Below are 17501 nucleotides of genomic sequence, written 5' to 3'. Positions count from 1 at the left end.
ACACAGAGAGAGAGACACAGCCACAGAGGGAACACAAGCAGAAGTGGGAGAGGGAGAAGCAGGCTTCCCGCCGAGCAAGGAGCCCGATGCGGGATTCGATCCCAGGACCCTGGGATCATGACCTGAGCCGAAGGCAGACACTTAATGACCAAGGCACTCCATAAGTAAACAAAATCTTTTAAAAAAACTGTTTTTTTTAAACCTTCTGTCAATCTAAAATTGTTCCAATATAAAAAATGTATCACAAACAAAATAAAGGCAAACACTCCTCCAGACACTGAAGAACAGGAACTTGGCATGAGGCGGACACATTATAGCAGGACTCTGGACTCTCAAATATGGGCTTCTAATGGCATTGGGGGGAATGGGGAACATTTGCACACAGAGATACAGAAAAAGGATCTGGCAAGAGCCACAGGCTGATGGAAGTGGTTCCCTGCAAAGGGCACCAGGAATGTCTGCCTTACTCTGCCTTATCTTAACTTAATATTAAAAAAGAAAAGGGGCGCCTGGGTGGCTCAGTCGTAAAGCGTCTGCCTTTGGCTCAGGTCATGATCCCAGGGTCCTGGGATCGAGCCCCGCATCGGGCTCCCTGCTCCGCAGGAAGCCTGCTTCTCCCTCTCCCACTCCCCCTGCTTGTGTTCCCTCTCTCGTTGTCTCGCTGTCAAATAAACAAATAAATAAAATCTTTAAATTAAAAAAAAATTTTTTTTAATTAAAAAAAAAAAAAGAACTGAAACCTCAAGCCAACGTGTCATTTTCTGCCGGTGCTGGGTGCGTATTCCCGGTGGAGGCTCCCCCCCCCCGGGCCCCGCTGTAGAGCTGCGCGCCCTGAGCTCCGCGGTGACCCCAGCGGGCAGCACCAGTGGCAGGTGTCGGGAGGACAGACGCCACAGAGCCTGGACTTCTGTCAGAACAGCTTCCACCCAGATGAGGGGAACTCAGTATTGCAACAAGACGTGCCAGCTCAAACCACAGGAAGGCTCTCTCAAGCTGAGTGGCTGGCTCCTCGTCCCTGGGCACAATTCCCCCATCCCGATTTAGAGATCCCTGCTGGGAGCCTCCTGCACAAGGAGGCTGTGATGCTCCAGAAAGACCCTACCCATCAGCAGAGAACACAGAGGCCCGATGGCCTGAGACAGACAGGACTGTGTCCCAGGCCCACCACAGGGGCTTCCTCCAGTGCTGGCCTGGCCGTGCCAGGGTGTATCACCCAGCAGGCGGCTGTCACCCCAGCTGGGACTGTTCCTGCCTGCTCTGCTCGCCAGCCAGCCTGCCGGTCCCCGAAGACTCTTTTCGCTGGGACAATGTATCATGCAGCAGAGTCTACGGGACGCCTCCTCCTACGTCTGGGTGTGGGTGTGTCACCGGGGACCTGGACAGCTCTGCTGGCCGTTTGTCCATATCCTGCGGGTCTGCGGTCCGAGCAGGTTCAAGTTTAGCCAAAGGAAGTCTCCCGTTACAGAGCACTAGTCTTCCATGCTATGGCTCTAGAATCCCACAGGAGTTTCAAGTTGGTCTAGGGAGGCATGCTGGTATTTTATGACCTCTCCCCCTGGCTCCCTATGGCAGGACGACCCCCAGTGGCTTCCTTTCCATGGTTCTGCTCTGGTCCGAGTGGGCACTTACTTGGGCATCCTGCCTTCAAACCTCGGAGGGGCCCCGTGGTGAATGTGTTCAAGCACATGGGCAAAGTGGTGCCCACTCCTGCCTGGCACCCAGGTACTAAGCAAGACTTAAGGGGGCAGCTCATTGGTAGCTCTGTGGGGCCTCCGTTGCCCCAGCCCAGGGTGGGGGGCCCCTCTTACAGCTGGGAAGTCAGCCCAGACAGATATCCAAGCTTGGCTGGCCCTGGGGTCTGAGCACAATACTGTTATTATCAGTGTCCCCAGGACAAATCGGCCTCCCCGTGAAGAAGATGCGCCTGCTTCTGGCCCCCTTGGAGCGGCTCACGCCCCATCTCACCTCCGTGAAGAAGATGCGCCTGCTTCTGGCCCCCCTGGAGCGGCTCACGCCCCATCTCACCCGTGAGCCCCCAATGCGGGGTCTCAGCACCACCCTCCAGCCCCCTTCCTCAATGAACGTCTGCGCAGTGAAATCAATCCAATTCTGGTTTCTAGGTACGTTCACTCAACAAATACACATGCTCCTGCTACGTACCAGGAAAGCAAGGAACACACAGACAAAAATCCCTTGCTGTGAGTACTTGCCATTCTGCTGGGGGTCAGGAGGAGGGCAGACAGAGAGATAGACAAATAATGAAAATAATTTCAGGTGTTAGTAAGAGCTCAGAAAAAAATACGGATGGGCAGGGGTATGAGAGAGTGCCAGGCCCGGTGTGAGCCAGGATAGGTAAGTGTTGGCCTCGCAGAGAGATGAGCTGAAAGATGAGCTTTCAGCAGGTACCCAAGAAGACAGAGTGGGGCAGGGCACACAGAACTCTGGACAAAGAGATGCAAATGAGGGGAGAGCGAGGCCTCAGGTGAGAGTGAGCCTGGGGGGTTCTGGGAGCAGGCTGTGTGGCTGGAGGGATGAAGGAGGGGGAGAAGGGGAGAAAGTGAGGGCTGGGGGGGGGCGGGGGGGGGGCACAGAAGTTGGGCTTTTACCCCAAGTGAGGTAGGAGCCTGGGCAGAGGAGGGACGCGCCCCCACTCACGGGTCCACAGGCACCCAGGGAGGGCAGGGGCTAAGGGCCGGAGCCGAGAACCCAGGGTGGAGGACTCTGACCTGTTCCAAACCAACCCCATGTGCCCCCTGCCCACATGCAAATCTGGGACTAGATGACTAGAAAGAACCTCAACATCCATCCCCAGGAGGCTGGTAAATAAACCAAGGGGCCTCTGTACCCACGAGAGAGAGAGAGAGAGAGAGAGAGAGAGGGGATGAAGGGAGGCAGGCGTCATGCTGAGCTGACGCTGTGTTGCACACCTGAAACCAATATAACACTGTGTCAACTAACTGGAAATAAAATCAAACCCTGAAAAGCCAAATAAAGGAAAAAAGAAAGGAAAGTAAAGAAAGCGCCTATGAACAGGGCTCAAGCCACAAGCTGGGGCCCACAGCCAGGCAGAATGGCCACAAAGGTACAAATTCATATGAATGCCAGCCCCTGCCCAACCTCCTCACCTCAACAGAAAGACCTACACCTCCTGCAGGAAGCATTCCCTGACCACCAGTCCTGCCCCAAGGCTCCCTATCAGAACCTGTGTCTTCCACATGCCTCCACCCCTTCTCCCTGTGCCTCCCGAGAGGACAAGAAGCTCTTGGGGCTCACTGGTGGCAACACCCCCATTCAAGCCCAGACTCTGCTGCTTGGTACGGTGGCACCATTCTCCACCGGAGACAAATACTGGTTGAGTGAACCAGTGGGCAAGCGTGGGGACCTGGAGGCCCCCCACCTGCCTGCCCCTCAGCTGCCTGTCTATAAGATGGGGCCGACCCAAAAGGACACACAGAGAGTGCTCAGCACCTGGCAAACAGTGAGCACATCGAAGATCTGGAAAGTCTGTTCGGTGTGGGAGGAAGACCAGAGCCACCCCCAACAGCCACTGAAAGAGGCCAATCAAGCAACTGAGGTACGGTACTGAGCACGTCAGTGGGCGCTGCAAGGACCTAAGGAGGGTTTGGATTACTCCTCGACACCCGGCCTTTTCCAGAAATCTCTGAGGCCACTCTGTGGGACAAACAGAGCAGGAGGAGTGAAAACTCAACCCTAGGAAGCTGGGCCCCGGGTTGAGGCTGCCACTCCCGGTCCAGGCCAGCAGACCCCGGGAAGGCCTCCCGTGAAAGTCAAAGCTCTGGGTTCAAGTTTGGCCACCCGCAGCCCCAGCATCCTTGGGCAAGCTTCTCTAACTCAGTCTACTCACCAGTAAACAGGGATCGAGCACTGGCCTCAAGGCAAGAAAGGTGCCTGGTGCCGAGGCCCCAGCATGGATTACGCACACGAAGGGTGCTGCCATTTCTCAGGGGGACAGTCACGGCAACTCCTGCTGGCCCCTTCCTCCATTCCTTACCCCTCTGGGGCTGTCAGGAAATTCCAAGCAGCAGTGACAGACGCTCCAACACGGAAAGACCTCTGGGATGTATTAAGCGGCTGGAAAACAAGTTGCCACGCTGTATAGCGGAGGTAGTCCCAGTTCTAGAAAAGAGATACGCTGAAAAAGAACCAACTGCTGGCAGTGCTACAGGTTTTCTGTAGGTACCAGCAAGGATTTATGGACAAAAAGATGCAAGAGGGGTCTGGCAGGATCCACCCCACCCTGACAGTGGTGCTCCCCCGCCATGGAGCTGGGAGAACGGGATGGGGCTGAAGCATGTTCTTCCTCATGGGTCACGGTTTCCCTTTGCACTAGAACTCGGCCTTCCGTGTCCGACTTGCATAATGAAAATTTAGGGAAAGTAGGCCTCCCACAGGCACCTTCCTGACCCTCATGTGCCTGCTGGTTCGGGCCTCCATCTCAGCCCCCTCTGCCAGAGTGCAGACTTCAAGTCAGTTCCCCTCTCTGGCCTCAGTTTCTTCACCTGTAAAGCAAGGATGCTGCTGGGACCACCCTGTCAGATTTTAGACAGAGGTCCCGAGGGGACGGCACAGAATGATGCTCCACAAACATCACCTCCTACTGTGTCATCAACATCCAGCAGCAGGTGAAACCAAGAGTCACCGGCTCCCTGTTCAAGCTGAGGGTGACTCCGGGAGGGAAAATCCCCAGCACCCAGCAGGGGCCACACTGCCCTACTAAAAGGAACCCAAAACGCACCCAGAAGCAGTCTTTTCTCTCCAGGGCCATCTTCCTTCAGAGGCAAGGCAATTTTTGTCTTTTATTCGGATGGGAGCTAATGCCCTATAAATATCTCATTATCGGCTTGCATATTCCCAAAGCTTTCACACAATAAGGGCTTAATTACAGCATGTGGTTAGCAACTCCAGTAAATTAAGGGTTAGCTGATGTTCCCATTTTTTCTTGCAATTGAGGGCCCTGTAATTTCGGCATTTCCACCCAAATCCAGCAAGAGCTTGGCAGATGTGGCTCTGACCCAAATGCAAACACCTGGAGAGACACACGGTTCCCTTCCGTCGGCACTACCTCTGAAAACCCTAAATCTAGAGCTGTCCACCAGCTCGTCCTCTGCCCTCGCCCCAGAAACCACCAGCTTACCACCAGGGGATTTCAATCCATGTACCTAGCGAGGGCCATTATCCCTGGACACATAACTCTGAAAAAGCACTCGGCCGCCCGGAGCTGAGGTCTGGAGAAATCTGTCTTCTTGACCATCAACATAATCCGAACAAGCAAAACCAAACGAAGAATCATATGGGGAGACCACCCACATGGGGGGGGGCGGTTCAGGAAGCATATACCTTCCCAGGCTTTTTACGCCGAAAATACAACTGCTTCGAACGAGATGAGAGCACACTTCCATTGGGTCTGGAAACGAACCGGTCTTCCACAGCCTTCTGGGTCCTTAAATCCTCTTTCTCGCTCCCTGCGTAGCTATTTCATAGCTGGTTGTCAGACACACTGTTTGTCTAGCCAATTCACTACTGTGGGGCATTTCTGCTCCCCACCTCCCACCACCTTACACTAAGTGAGCATAAATGATTCTCCCAAGTATTTGATCCCAGCCACCATTTTCACTTAGAAACAAACCAGTAATAGGCTCCCACTAGCATTTCAGGATCTGGCTCACTGGCAGGTCCCGGTTATATTCCTGCCCCCCACCCTCCTCCAGGCGAAAGCCAGAACGAGGCCCGCCTGCACGAGAGGCACTCAATTCACGTTTGCGCTAAAATAAAGTGGTCTTTATACTAACAAAGTAATTATGAACTCCATCTCTTTGCGGAAAAAGAAATTAACTGCCGGTAAGTCCTCACCCAGGGCTTTTTCAAAAGCCAGGGCTCTCCTATTTCACAAAGATTAGCTCATTTGATCCTCAGCCCGCTCCCAGGGAAGAGGGAACATCCTGATTCCCATTTCCCAGATGCGAGAAGTGAGGTCATTCGGCCGATGTGTGACAGGGACAGCCACATTCCACGGGCGCCTCCGGACGCTCCCCATTCAGGCTGGCCGGGGTACTACCGACCACACAGGCAAAGGAACCTTAGTTTTCCACTAAAAGGAAAAACAGTGGCAACAGCTGTCATTTCCAAGCAGCTTTAAACACCTACGATCCGTGAAGGCACAAACCAGCCCAGGTGGCAGCCCGTGTGCCTGCCCCTTGGTCTGGCGGGGATGGGAGCGGCCACCAGTCATCTGACAGGTATCCGTCCAGCACCCACTGTGTGCCAGGCAGCAGCCTGGTGTGGCCATGTCTCCATGAGGGACACATCACCGAAGACCAAATGGAAACGCGGCTGGAGATGGTAGGGACCTATGGGCAGCTGATTCTTGTCAAAAGAAAAATGGCACTGGGCTCCTCTGTGAGTTGGCAAGTACCACTCCACTGAGAAAATCGAGGTAAAGCTGAAAATCGAAGGCGAGAGCCCTCAGCTTACCCAGAACCAGGTCCGGAAGGATTGGAATGGTGCCACCGCAGCCTTCCCTCTGCTCAGAGCCCTCCTGGGCCCCCACCCCACCCTAGCACCTGCTAACCTCATCTCCCCCCACTCTCTTGCTATACCGGCCTGCAGGCACAGGACCATCTCAGGGCCCTTGCACCGGCCGTTCCCACAGCCTGGGATGCTCCCCCAGCAAATCTCCACTGGTGGCTCCCCCCTCACCTGCTTAAGTCTTGGCTCAAATGTCACTTTCCCAAGAAGGCCTTCCCTGATGCCCAGCCCCCTCCTATTTAAAACCCGAACTTCCCCCTGCCCTCCCCAGGAGGAGCCTGCTCTTCTTTTCCTTAACAGTTATCAATTTCCACCCTGTTCTGCCCCCTTCCTTATCTGCCCCCCACGGCAGGGGTTTTGGTATCTTGCTCAGGGCCGCGTATGCACCCCAGAACAGGGCCGCACACAGAGTACACTTGCTCAAAAAACATTTTTCAATGAATAAATGAAAACTGCACAGCGTTTTAAGCACTTTTCCATTGCTAGACACTCTTTCGAAGCATTTAGTCCTCGCTCCACCCTCAATGACAGGCACCAGACGACTTTATCTTCCCTAAGAGGTGAGACACACCAATCTGGTCACCTGAAAGGGGCCCGTCAGTAGGTACTGTTAACAGCCCCATTTCCTAGCTGCGGATACCGAGGCTCGGAGGGGAAAGGCTCCTGGGATCAAGCCCAGCCCTGGGAGATTCTGAGCTGGAGGCCTCAACCTCGGCTTCCTCCTCTTCTCCCAAGGAAAAAGTTCCCAAGCTCCTCCCTCCATTTGGCTGCTGAGGCTAAAAGACCAGGGTCACTGGACAGCTACATCCTTCCCCCTTCTTAGGGCCACATGCTGGTACAGGGCAGACAAGCCAAGGGTCTTAAACTCAAAGGTTTCCAGGGCCAGGAGTCCCCAGGCAAATGTAAAATGAGCCTGGGCGAGTATTAGGGAGGAGTGGAGTGTGGCACCTCCCGTGGCCACTTCTAGTCTGACCCAGGCACTTGATGCCAAGCAAGACTTGGGCCTAGGGAGGCCAGAATATGATGATTATAACAACAGCTGCCAGGGGCATAAGGTCAATGCACTCAACACCCGTTAACTCATGCAGTTCCCCTGGGGAGGGTCTAGTTATCACCCCATTTTACAGAAAAGGAACCTGAGTCCACTTGGCCAAAGCACACACCCAAACACGCTGGAGTCAGGCCTAAGGCCTAAGGCCCATGTACACCACCACTAAACTCTAAAGATCTGTGGGTGTTTGCTAAGCACTGCAAAAATCCGAATCTTGATGCAAAATATAAATATTGGCAGCTAATTAAAAACAAAAAAGATTTTAAATGCTATGCAGGTGAAACAAAAACCAGCAAGCAGGCCTCGGCCCCCAGCTCCCGATCTGCAATCACTGGTACAGGCTGAGCTAACTGGGCCATTCTCCCTTGGACCACATTCTTAGAAAAACCAACAAGGAGGAGGCAATGGAACAGAGCAGTCCGTGCTGACCCCCAAGCCCAGGCCCTTGACATACTCTCTCGTTTGTTCCTTGAAACCAGACAAGATGTCCACTGTAAAGATCCATAGTGCAAAGAGGCAAACAGGTTCTCATTCAAAATGAGGCCTGCCTGCCGTCCCCCTATGGCAGGGCTTAGTAGCTAAGAAACCTTACCCACACTCCAGAAATAAAAAGAAGTTAGCTCTGTTTGAGCAACCCATCCCCAAGAAGCTTTTTTAAAACTCTGGTTCTCAGGCCCTGAACTATTGCTCTCAACGATCAAGGTCACATTGCAGGCTTCTGGGAGGAGGTTGCCACAGGAGCCAGCTCAGTAGTAGATGCCTGGATGGGTGGGTAAGAGAGAAAGGCGAAGGGCAGAGAGAGTGAGGGGAGGTGGGCAGGGGAGAGAGACCCCAGGTCCCCAACCTAGAGCTCCCAATTCCTCACTGAACGGCCTTGAGCAAGAGTACTCTGCTGAGCCTCAGTTTTCTGCTCTGTAAAATGGGATCATAGCAGTGTCAGCCTCGTCAGGCTTAAATGTAGTCCAGTGTGTAACTTGGAGCACTTTCCCTATTCTGATTAGTTTTTGTTGATGGTATGAGAGGAACCAGCATGGTGAATAACAGCCTGTCCATGTCGACCTACTGTGTGCCACACACTGTGTTAAGTAAGCACTTTCAACACATCATGTCCCTGCATCATGGCAACAGTCGAGGGACCATCACCCCATTTTTAGGAGGGGAAACTGAGGCTCAGAGAGGCCAAACCACCTGAGCAAGGTCCCAAGGCAAATGAAATGGACAGAACTTTGCTGTGTGCCCATCGAAAGCCTGGGCAGGGAGGAAGATAACCATGCAAAGTGGCCCACATCCCAGCCCAAGGCTCAGCCCAGGCCCGGCTGACCCCAAGTCCACACCTTTCCGCCACAGTGGACAACAGGCAAGGCGCCAGAGACAAAGCAGCAAAGGAGGAAATTCATGCCGCGGACAGCCGAACTCCAGGCCTCCGGGAAGACAGGGCGGGACTGGGCACCCAGTGGGTTCCAGTGAGCCCTAGCCTGGTGCCCTTGAGCCAAGGATGAGTCTTTGCTGAGCCTCCCTGCTCGTGTCTAAGGTGGGGATAAGAGAACTTCCACCTCGCTCACTGTGGGGTTCAAGAGGCTGACAGAACTCAGCCTGGGGCCTGCCAGATGAACATTACCCCTTAACACCGAGAACAACCACAGTAATACTAAGGATTACTGTGATGTTATCGTTTGGCAGCCACAGGCACAAATGGAGTCCTTCCCAGAATGGAGAAGTGACAGCCCATCTGGGAGGCAGAAGGGCAAGAGGCGGGGGAAGGGAGAGGAAAGAACCAAACACCCCTGGAGGCCACATGTCCAGCTCTCATTCATCAGCTTCCTGAATCCTGGAAACAGCCCAGACAGTGGAGTTTGCCCACCAGACAGATGGGCACACTGAGGCTTCTCAAGGCTGCCCAAAAAGCCTGATAAGGCTCCAACGAGGTCCCCCAAGTTGCAGGCTTTTGCTTGGGAGCTGGCCTCTGTGTTCTGGGACCCCAGAGCACCTTGACAAGGGCCGGGAAAGAATCCTGCAGAAAGGTTCCCCCCTCCCCCACAGGGCCAACTTCCAACTGATAGGGAAATTCAGGTTTCATCCTTCAACTCCCTTGTCCTCTGCATGCTCCCACCACCTCCTCCCTACTGCAGAGGTGGGGGCAGACAGCCAGGGCCTGCCAGGGCACTGATGGGCAGACTAAGATAAGGCCAACACCTGTACAGACAAACAAAAGGATCTATTTGGGAGAGAAGCCAGCGTTTGCCAGGGACCAGGCTTTAGAGTCAGCCTAGGAGAACCAGACAACCGAGTCCCCTAGGGTCCAGCCAGCCGGTCAGACTGCAGAGGCTAGCCAGAGTAAGCCAACAGAGGCACAGCTAAGTGTTAAAGTCTGCGAGGGGCACGGACGGGCAGCCAGACAGCACAGGTCACGCCAGGCAGCAGGGGGCCACCCTGAGGGAATGGACAGATGGACAGCCAAATGGTGGTGGCAAGGAGTTCTATCCAGGACAGGGAGACAGCTAACCAGACGGCAGGGGCTGCTCCAGATAAATGAACAGCCAGCCAGACCACAGGGGTTCAAACCAATAGGTATCTAGCTGGCAGGTTTCGGACAGAGATGAGGGACCTAACCCTGACCCACAGGCAACCAGATGGTAGAATTCAGCCACGAAAGCTGGGGACCAGAAGAGTCGGCGACGGTCCACCGCACTTCCTGGCCCACGCCCCCCAGTCGGTGAGACGCCCCAAGGGCCTGAGCCGGCTCCCCAGCCCCTGCAGGAAGCCCTCCGCCCAGGGCGTCCCACAGAGCCCGCCTCCCTGTCCCCGTCCCCGTCGCGGGCACGCAAGCGCCGCAGTTACGCCGGCTGCGCAGGGCGCGCCATTCCCGGTCCGCCCTCCGCGCCCTAGGCCGCCGCCCGCCCGCCGTGGCCGCCGCGCTCGCTCACCGGCCGACGAAGTTCTCGAGCACCGAGCTCTTGCCGGCGCTCTGGCCGCCCACCACGGCGATCTGCGGCAGGTCCAGGTGGCAGCTCTGGCCGATGGAGCTGAAAGCGTCCTGCAGCTTGTTGACCAGCGGGATCAGCTCTTCCATCCCGCGGTTGCCCATGGCGCCGGCGGCCCCGGCCCGAGCGCCCCGCGCTCCCCGCCTGCCCCCGGCCCTTAACGAAGCGGCCCCGCGGCGTCCGCGGCCGTTGCTCCCCGCCCGCCCGGGCCTCGGCGCGACGCCCGCTCCCGGCTCAGCCTCACAGTCGCCGCCTCATCCGGTTCTCAGACGACACCCGACCCGAGCGACCTCCCGCCTGGGCTCCGGGGCTGCGCCCAAATCCCTCACACCGCCCCCGATTGGCTGGTTGCGCTGCCACTCGTACACACGAGCCAGTGAAAGAGAGGCATAGGCCTATGGTTGAGTGAACCTTCCCCCAGGAGACCTCCCGGTGGGTTCATTGGACTCCAGAACTGTCGTTTTTCCGCAAGAGCCAATAGCGTGGGGGCAGCGAGTTGTCAAGGCCAGGAGGCGGTGTTTCGGGAAAAGGCAATGTTGGCTCCGCCTATCATGGGAAGTCCCCGACGGCAAGAAAACCCAAGTCTTATTGGCAGAAAGACCCGCCAGTCAAAAGTGCCGGCCAATGACATTAGGGATCGATTCATAGGTTTGTCACTTGACACTACCTAGTTCCCTAAGAATTCCCCATTGGTTTACATAAATATCATTTCGTTCCTCCAGCCAACAAAGTCAGAGACGATGGGCTTTGACCTCCGAAGCCTGACTGATTGAGAACTTCTCTGTCAAAGAATCTCCCGTTTTGTGATTGTTGTAGGTCTATTAGAGTAGAGTCTTCCGGAGTAAAGGGTAAGGCCCACCGTACTCGCCGAAGGGCGACACCTCGTGGTGGGACTCGGTAGTGTCCGTCGCTTCTGAGTTTCCGGCCTCTAAAGAGAACTACAAGTCCCAGAATGCATCTCGGCCCGGGGCTTGCAAACCAGCATTTCGCGCGGGGTTTCAAAGCGCTTTGAAGATGAGTCCGGCGTTAGCAGTTCCTAGGGAGAGGCGGTCTAGCGCTGCATCGTTGGCTCTCATTTTCATTCCTGTAAAGTCCCACCTCCACGCTTTTGCAAAGGCTGTGCCCTTTCCTACGATTACCTTCTGCTCACGCCCCGACTTGATTCGGCTAACGCCTGCAACGTTGTTCCCCTGCCTCTTCAACTTGAGCGCATCGTGACATTTTTGAGTACCCAGTGAAACTCAACGGACCCTCTCCCCATGAAAAGATATTATTTTGCAGTCGCTGTTGGAGGTTCTGGGATCTAGGGATCTTGACCTCGTGGGAAAAAAGCCGGGGACAGGTGGAAGGATTTTATGAAAAGAAGTGATTTGATCCCCCTAGGCATAGATTGGCCAGAAGGAAGTCCAATAAGGAGTCAGATGCAATGGAGGTAGGGAAGTGGGCTGATGAGGCAGTAACAGGGGAGTGGCAGAGTGGCCAGCAGTATATGCCTGCTCCAAGACCTAAAACCCCGGTCTCAGAGAGGTGGGCAAAAAGGTAACCGACAAGGCTTGGCATTGCAGCCTTGACCACAGTGACGGAAACCTGAAAACACCCTACATCCCCTTCGCTGAGCTGGTTAAATACTGTGCGACAGCTCTAAGACAGGAAGTCTTCATGTTCTGACGTGTAAACAATTTGAAATATACTAAGAGAAAAAAAGGTACAGAGCTGCACATCAAGGGCGCCCACATTCATGAAAAATATATACACATGGAAAATCTCTGGGAGAATACACAAACTGATCAAAGAGTTGCATTTTTATGCTGTGGGAATAGTGGATCCTGGGGCGCCTGGGTGGCTCAGTCGTTAGGCGTCTGCCTTTGGTTCAGGTCATGATCCCAGGGTCCTGGGATCGAGCCCCACATCAGGCTCCCTGCTCCGCGGGAAGCCTGCTTCTCCCTCTCCCACTCCCCCTGCTTGTGTTCCCTCTCTAGCTGTCTCTCTCTGTCAAATAAGTAAATAAAACCTTAAAAAAAAAAAAAAAAGAATAGTGGATCCTACACATTGTACACATGGATTACTTTTTCAATATAAAAACCCTTATCTTCTAAGAGCACCAGCTCTGTAATTGGCCTCATCTAGGTTAGATCATGTGCCTATTTATTTGCTCACTTCATTCTTCTGAACCTGTCTCCTCATCTGTAGAATGGGGAGTGCAGTACACATGCACCATAAAGTTGCAAGAATTAAATACACATGACAAGCACTTAGAACAGTACCGGGCACAGTGTAAGCACCTGCTAGATCACACCTACTGTCTTCATCACTGTGTTTACTGACAGCAAAATTAAGCCACATGTCAACAGGCAAGGCTAAGAGCATGAGCTCTGGAGCCAGGGGGCTACCTCTCAGTGGTGACCTTGGGTAAGCTACTTTCCCTCTCCACCTGTTTCCTCACCTGTGAAAAGTGGGGGAACAAGTGCCCCCCACAGGGTGGCTGGGGGGCCTGAACCACAGGAAAAGGGATGCAGCTCCTGTGCTGGGGTACATCCTATATGCTGGGCTATGCCAGGTGGTTTCCAGAGATCAGCTGCTGCTATGATTACTTATTATTATGGGGGGGGGGGGGGATGGGGGGACGGGAACGACACACTGGCCACAGTGACACTCAGAGGAAGAAGAGGACCAAGACAGGCCACCTTCCCAAGAAGGCACAGATATACTCTAAATTAGAATAATAATTTAAAAAAATCCTTCGATACCTCCCATTCCCTCCCCTCCCCTTCCTCCCTCCCCCAAGCCAGATCAACTCAGTGTGATCCCCACCGAGGCCAGGGCTTCAGTGGCCCAGGTGGGACAGAGGGTGGGGTCCCCATACATGGTACCCATGAAGTCCCGTACGAAGTCAGGGAAGCGCTTCTCCACAATACTGGCACGCACGGCGCTCATCAGCTGTAGCTGCGGGGGGATAGGTGTCAGCCAGGGTGTCAGCCAAGAAGACCCCAGGGCCCTCCCCCGCGCCGACCCCGAGCCTGGCCCACCCTGGCCGCAGGCCCACCTGGTAGGCGATGTTGTGGACAGTGAGGTGGTGCAGGGCGGCTGTGTTGTCACTGTGCAGCAGTGCGTGCAGGAAGGCCCGGCTGTGCCTGTGGACAGGAGGCTGGGGCTCAGCCACGCAGAGTCCTGCACCCCGCCACACCCTCCCCCAGCCCCCAGGCCCAGCTTTGCCTACTTCTGGCAGGTGGGACAGGCACAGTCAGAGTCTATGGGCCGGAAGTCCTTCTCATACTGCTTCTTCTTCAGCTGCAGGTTCCCGGTGGGCACCAAAGCGGAGCCAAAGCGCTGGGGGAGGGGTGGACGAGGGGAAGGAAGGGGTCAACCAGGTCTTCATCCGCACCGGCCCCACCCCAACCTTGGCCCCCTCCCAGCCCCCCACCCGTCTGCCCCCTGCCCAGGGCCTCACCGCAGTCCGCGTGGGGAAGACACAGTCGAACATGTCACATCCAAGAGCCACACAGACCACCAGATCGGTGGCATAGCTGGGAGGAGGGCCATGGAGGGAGGGAGCAGAGAACATCATGCCCTGGTCACACACCCAGGTCTCCCCCCAACACAGACACTCCGACTCCCCAGGGACTGGACCACATTCCCTCTGAACCGCCCCCAGAGGAAAGCCATGTCCTCCTTTAGTCCCCCCCCAGGCAGGGCTGTGTCCTTCCACCAACACCAGCCCGGGCAGGAATCCCCAGGAACCCCTTCCCACAGGTAGGGCTATTTCCCCTCGTCTCTACATACCCAACCCCCATCAGGTAGCGTGGCTTGTCCTTAGGCAGCCTTGAGGTGCTCAGGGCCACCATCCTCCAGAACTGGCCCTTGCTCTCACCCCCGCTCAGGCCCCCGATGGCGAAGCCGGGCACGTCCCTCTTGGTCATCTCTGGGGGTACAGGGCAAGGTGAGGGGTCACCGGGCAAAAGAAAATATGCCTCCTCCTCTGCAGCCCTGGGGCAGACCCTTCCCAGACCTCCACCGTCCCTCGGGAAGAAAGAGAGAGAAGTGGGGGAAGGGCAGGTGTCTGTCTGTCTTTCCATCTGTCTGTCTAAAGGCCGCTGGTGAGCTCAGCTACCATGAGTTTGAACGCCTGCTGTGTGTGTAGCTCCCTCCCCTCCTTCAGTCCTCAGGAGAGGCCCACAGCCTGTGCGCCCTTCACTGACACCGAAGACGACGACACGTATGTTTCAAAACTAAGCATTTTCCAGGTTTTAGAACAGCAAACATCCCATATGCAAGACAACAGCCTGGCCTCAAAATCTGTAACATTTCTGCGCCAAAACATGAAGAGACTCCCAACAACCGGGGTAAATAACGCCGTAGGTCTGGTCGGGCCAGCAAAGGAGTGAGTTGCAAATTCCTGAGTGTTTTGCATTTTAGAAGTGGGCTACTAGGCCCCAAAATTGCAGAGAAGGGGCGGCAGCTCTGTACCACTGATTGGGGTACTTGAGGCTTGACACTGGCCCAAGGACACATACGCCAGAGGCCGGGTTTGAACCCAGGTCTAGTCTCCAAGCCCAGCCTTGTCTTGGGCCCCAGTTGCCTAGTTCAACCACGGGAGGCCACAGCATCAACAACACAGACCCGTTCAAAGGGTCAGGTTTCGAAGCTAGAATGAGCAGTCGAATCCACTGGAGACAAGTTGTTCAAATGTGGCCTCCCAGCCACCCCACCCCCACCCCGACCTCACTGTGGACTCTGATCTAGTCACAGGGAGAACCCAGGCAGTGCTGGTGCTGGTGCAGGTGAGCTTAGAGTGCTTTGAGAAGCATCACCAGCGTGGCCAAGAACTGCATTTGCTAGGGCAAGACCAGCGTGGTAGGTTTTTTTTTTCAAATGAGAGCACAGAGAATGCCAGAAAATGTTTCACGTGTAAGGGTAACGTTTCATGAAGTCTTGCTTTCTGCTTTCATCTCTGCCTGGGGGTCTCCTTTAAAATGGCTTACCGGACCGGGAGCTGGGCACAGCTTGAGGACAAAAGGAATTACAACAAGGGCAGTCTGCACAACGGTGCACACAGATGCCAGGTGCAGGCATAAGACTAAACAGACCTTCCCGTTTATCCTCACTTCGACCCCATGACACTGGGAATGTGTGCCCATTTCACGGAGGAAAAAAGGGAGGCTCAGAGAGGCCAAGGATGCAGAGCCATGAGGCAGCAGATCAGAGGTCTGGATCCAGCCAAACAAACTCTAGGACCCAGAGCCTTGCCTATGACACTTCGTTGCCTTGGAGACCCTATCTCTGCCCCCCTTTGTCTCCGTGGCCATGGCCTTGGTGTAGGCCTTCCTCTAGGCAAATACTCCAACCTCTTCATGGGCCTTCTGCTTCCTATCCTACTGGGATTTTCCCATGATGCCTCTTGGTCCCTGTCACTTTCCCATTCAGCAGCCATCCATGGCTCCCCAGTACCTCAGTGTGGTATCCCAGGGCCTCCAATGTCAGCACAATCCCTGGGCCCCACCCCTAACTCCTGACCCTGGGGAGGAAGCAGCACCTGTATCGGTTAATGCTGTAGGTTCTACAGCCCAAGAACTGGGTCCAAATCTCAGCTCTGCAACGTCCAAGCTGCGTGGCTTGGGGTAAGTGACTTTACAGCTCTGTGCTTCAGGTTCCTCTTCGGTAACCTTGGGAACCTGGTAGTTCCCACCTTACAGGACACCTATGAAAACTCAATGGGTCAATCTGTGACCGGCATATGGCGTAGTGTCTGATGACTACCCCAAATCGCTAGCTATTGGAATTACTATCATTCCGCAAACATTCTAGTCCATTCTGCCTCCGGGCCTTTGCTTCAGCTATTCCTTCCACCCATTAACAACCGCTGTCCGGGGCGCCTGGGTGGCTCAGTTGGTTAGGCGACTGCCTTCGGCTCAGGTCATGATCCTGGAGTCCCGGGATCGAGTCCCGCATCGGGCTCCCTGCTCGGCAGGGAGTCTGCTTCTCCCTCTGAGCCTCCCCCCTCTCATGCTCTAGCTCATTCTTTCTCTCAAATAAATAAGTAAAATATTAAAAAAAAAAAAAAAACAACCACTGTCCACACCACCACATGCCAGGCCCATGTGGGGCCCTCAGTGATGGATAAGCCCCGGATGGACCAGCACATGGCTCTACCTTCGAGGCAGGTGGCCCGGAGATCCGCGTCTAGCCCACCCTGGATGATGGCAAAGAGGTTTTGCTTGTCTGGCCGCTGATGGGCTGCGATGCACCGGTCCAGCCAGCGGATTGACCTGTAAGAGGGCCCTAGTCATGAGCCCTGGGGGTAAGGAGACAAGGCTACAGGACTAGGATCCCCTCTCCCCCCAAAACACACGCACCTGTACATGGCCTCCTCCACGCGTGGCCCTGTCACAGTGCTGCTGACCACATCATCCAGTTGCATGATGATGTCTGAGCCTGAGGCAGGGGGGGGAGACAGAAGCACCATCACTGGGAAAACCTTCACTTCCTTTTGGGGATTAGCTCGACCCTAGAAGTCCCTCGTTGGGTCTTGCTGACTCCCACGTAGCCCCCCAGTCTGTTTATACAACAACCAGAGGGAGCTTTTTAAAATACCCATTTGGTCTTGCCTCACCCCAGCTAAAACCCTGCCCAGGCACAAAGAATAAAATCCCACTCCTGCACATTTACCCTTCAAGAGCAAAATGTTGTTAATACAAAGTGATCCGCCATGGCGTGGCAGGTAATAGCATAATGGGAGCCCAAGTGACCATCAACGTCTGGCTAAATAAATCATGGTCCAACCCTTAACAGGATGTTCCTTTCTTACAATCCCAAAATCTAGAAACTTCTCAAAATCAAAGACTTTATCTTACGCTTATGGCATACCTAATTTCACAGCAAAACCCAAGACAGTGATAATCTTTTTATTTAAGATTTTTATTTATTTA

General features: G+C 54.7%; 2 protein-coding genes across 9 annotated transcripts in view; both read right to left on the bottom strand.

Moving 5' to 3' along the window:
• The window catches only part of DNM2 (dynamin 2), an 85722-nt gene extending 74871 nt beyond the window's left edge, over positions 1-10851 (bottom strand). For 4 of the 8 annotated variants that reach the window (XM_025863337.2, XM_025863331.2, XM_025863333.2 and 1 more), the window contains exon 1: positions 10522-10851. In XM_025863337.2, coding sequence (XP_025719122.1) covers positions 10522-10682 — 161 coding nt within the window. In that variant the 5' untranslated portion in view covers positions 10683-10851. The remainder of the gene's footprint in view (positions 1-10521) is intronic. The other 4 variants (XM_073887686.1, XM_025863335.2, XM_025863332.2 and 1 more) reach the window with 1 other exon arrangement.
• A 2484-nt stretch (positions 10852-13335) lies between these two features.
• QTRT1 (queuine tRNA-ribosyltransferase catalytic subunit 1) overlaps positions 13336-17501 on the bottom strand; it is a 7545-nt gene continuing 3379 nt past the window's right edge. Inside the window, exons 4-10 of the mRNA XM_025863367.2 lie at positions 16929-17007; positions 16726-16841; positions 14359-14497; positions 14027-14102; positions 13796-13905; positions 13622-13709; positions 13336-13521 (exon numbers count right to left, since the gene is read on the bottom strand). Coding sequence (XP_025719152.1) covers positions 13369-13521; positions 13622-13709; positions 13796-13905; positions 14027-14102; positions 14359-14497; positions 16726-16841; positions 16929-17007 — 761 coding nt within the window. The 3' untranslated portion in view covers positions 13336-13368. The remainder of the gene's footprint in view (positions 13522-13621; positions 13710-13795; positions 13906-14026; positions 14103-14358; positions 14498-16725; positions 16842-16928; positions 17008-17501) is intronic.

This window comes from Callorhinus ursinus, unplaced genomic scaffold (genome assembly GCF_003265705.2).
Source record: "Callorhinus ursinus isolate GAN/ISIS: 27379988/994484 unplaced genomic scaffold, GSC_fseal_2.0 scaffold82, whole genome shotgun sequence".
Taxonomy (NCBI): Eukaryota; Metazoa; Chordata; class Mammalia; order Carnivora; family Otariidae; genus Callorhinus; species Callorhinus ursinus.
The sequence above is the reverse complement of the archived record's forward strand: the minus strand, read 5'-3'. Positions and strand labels throughout refer to the sequence as shown.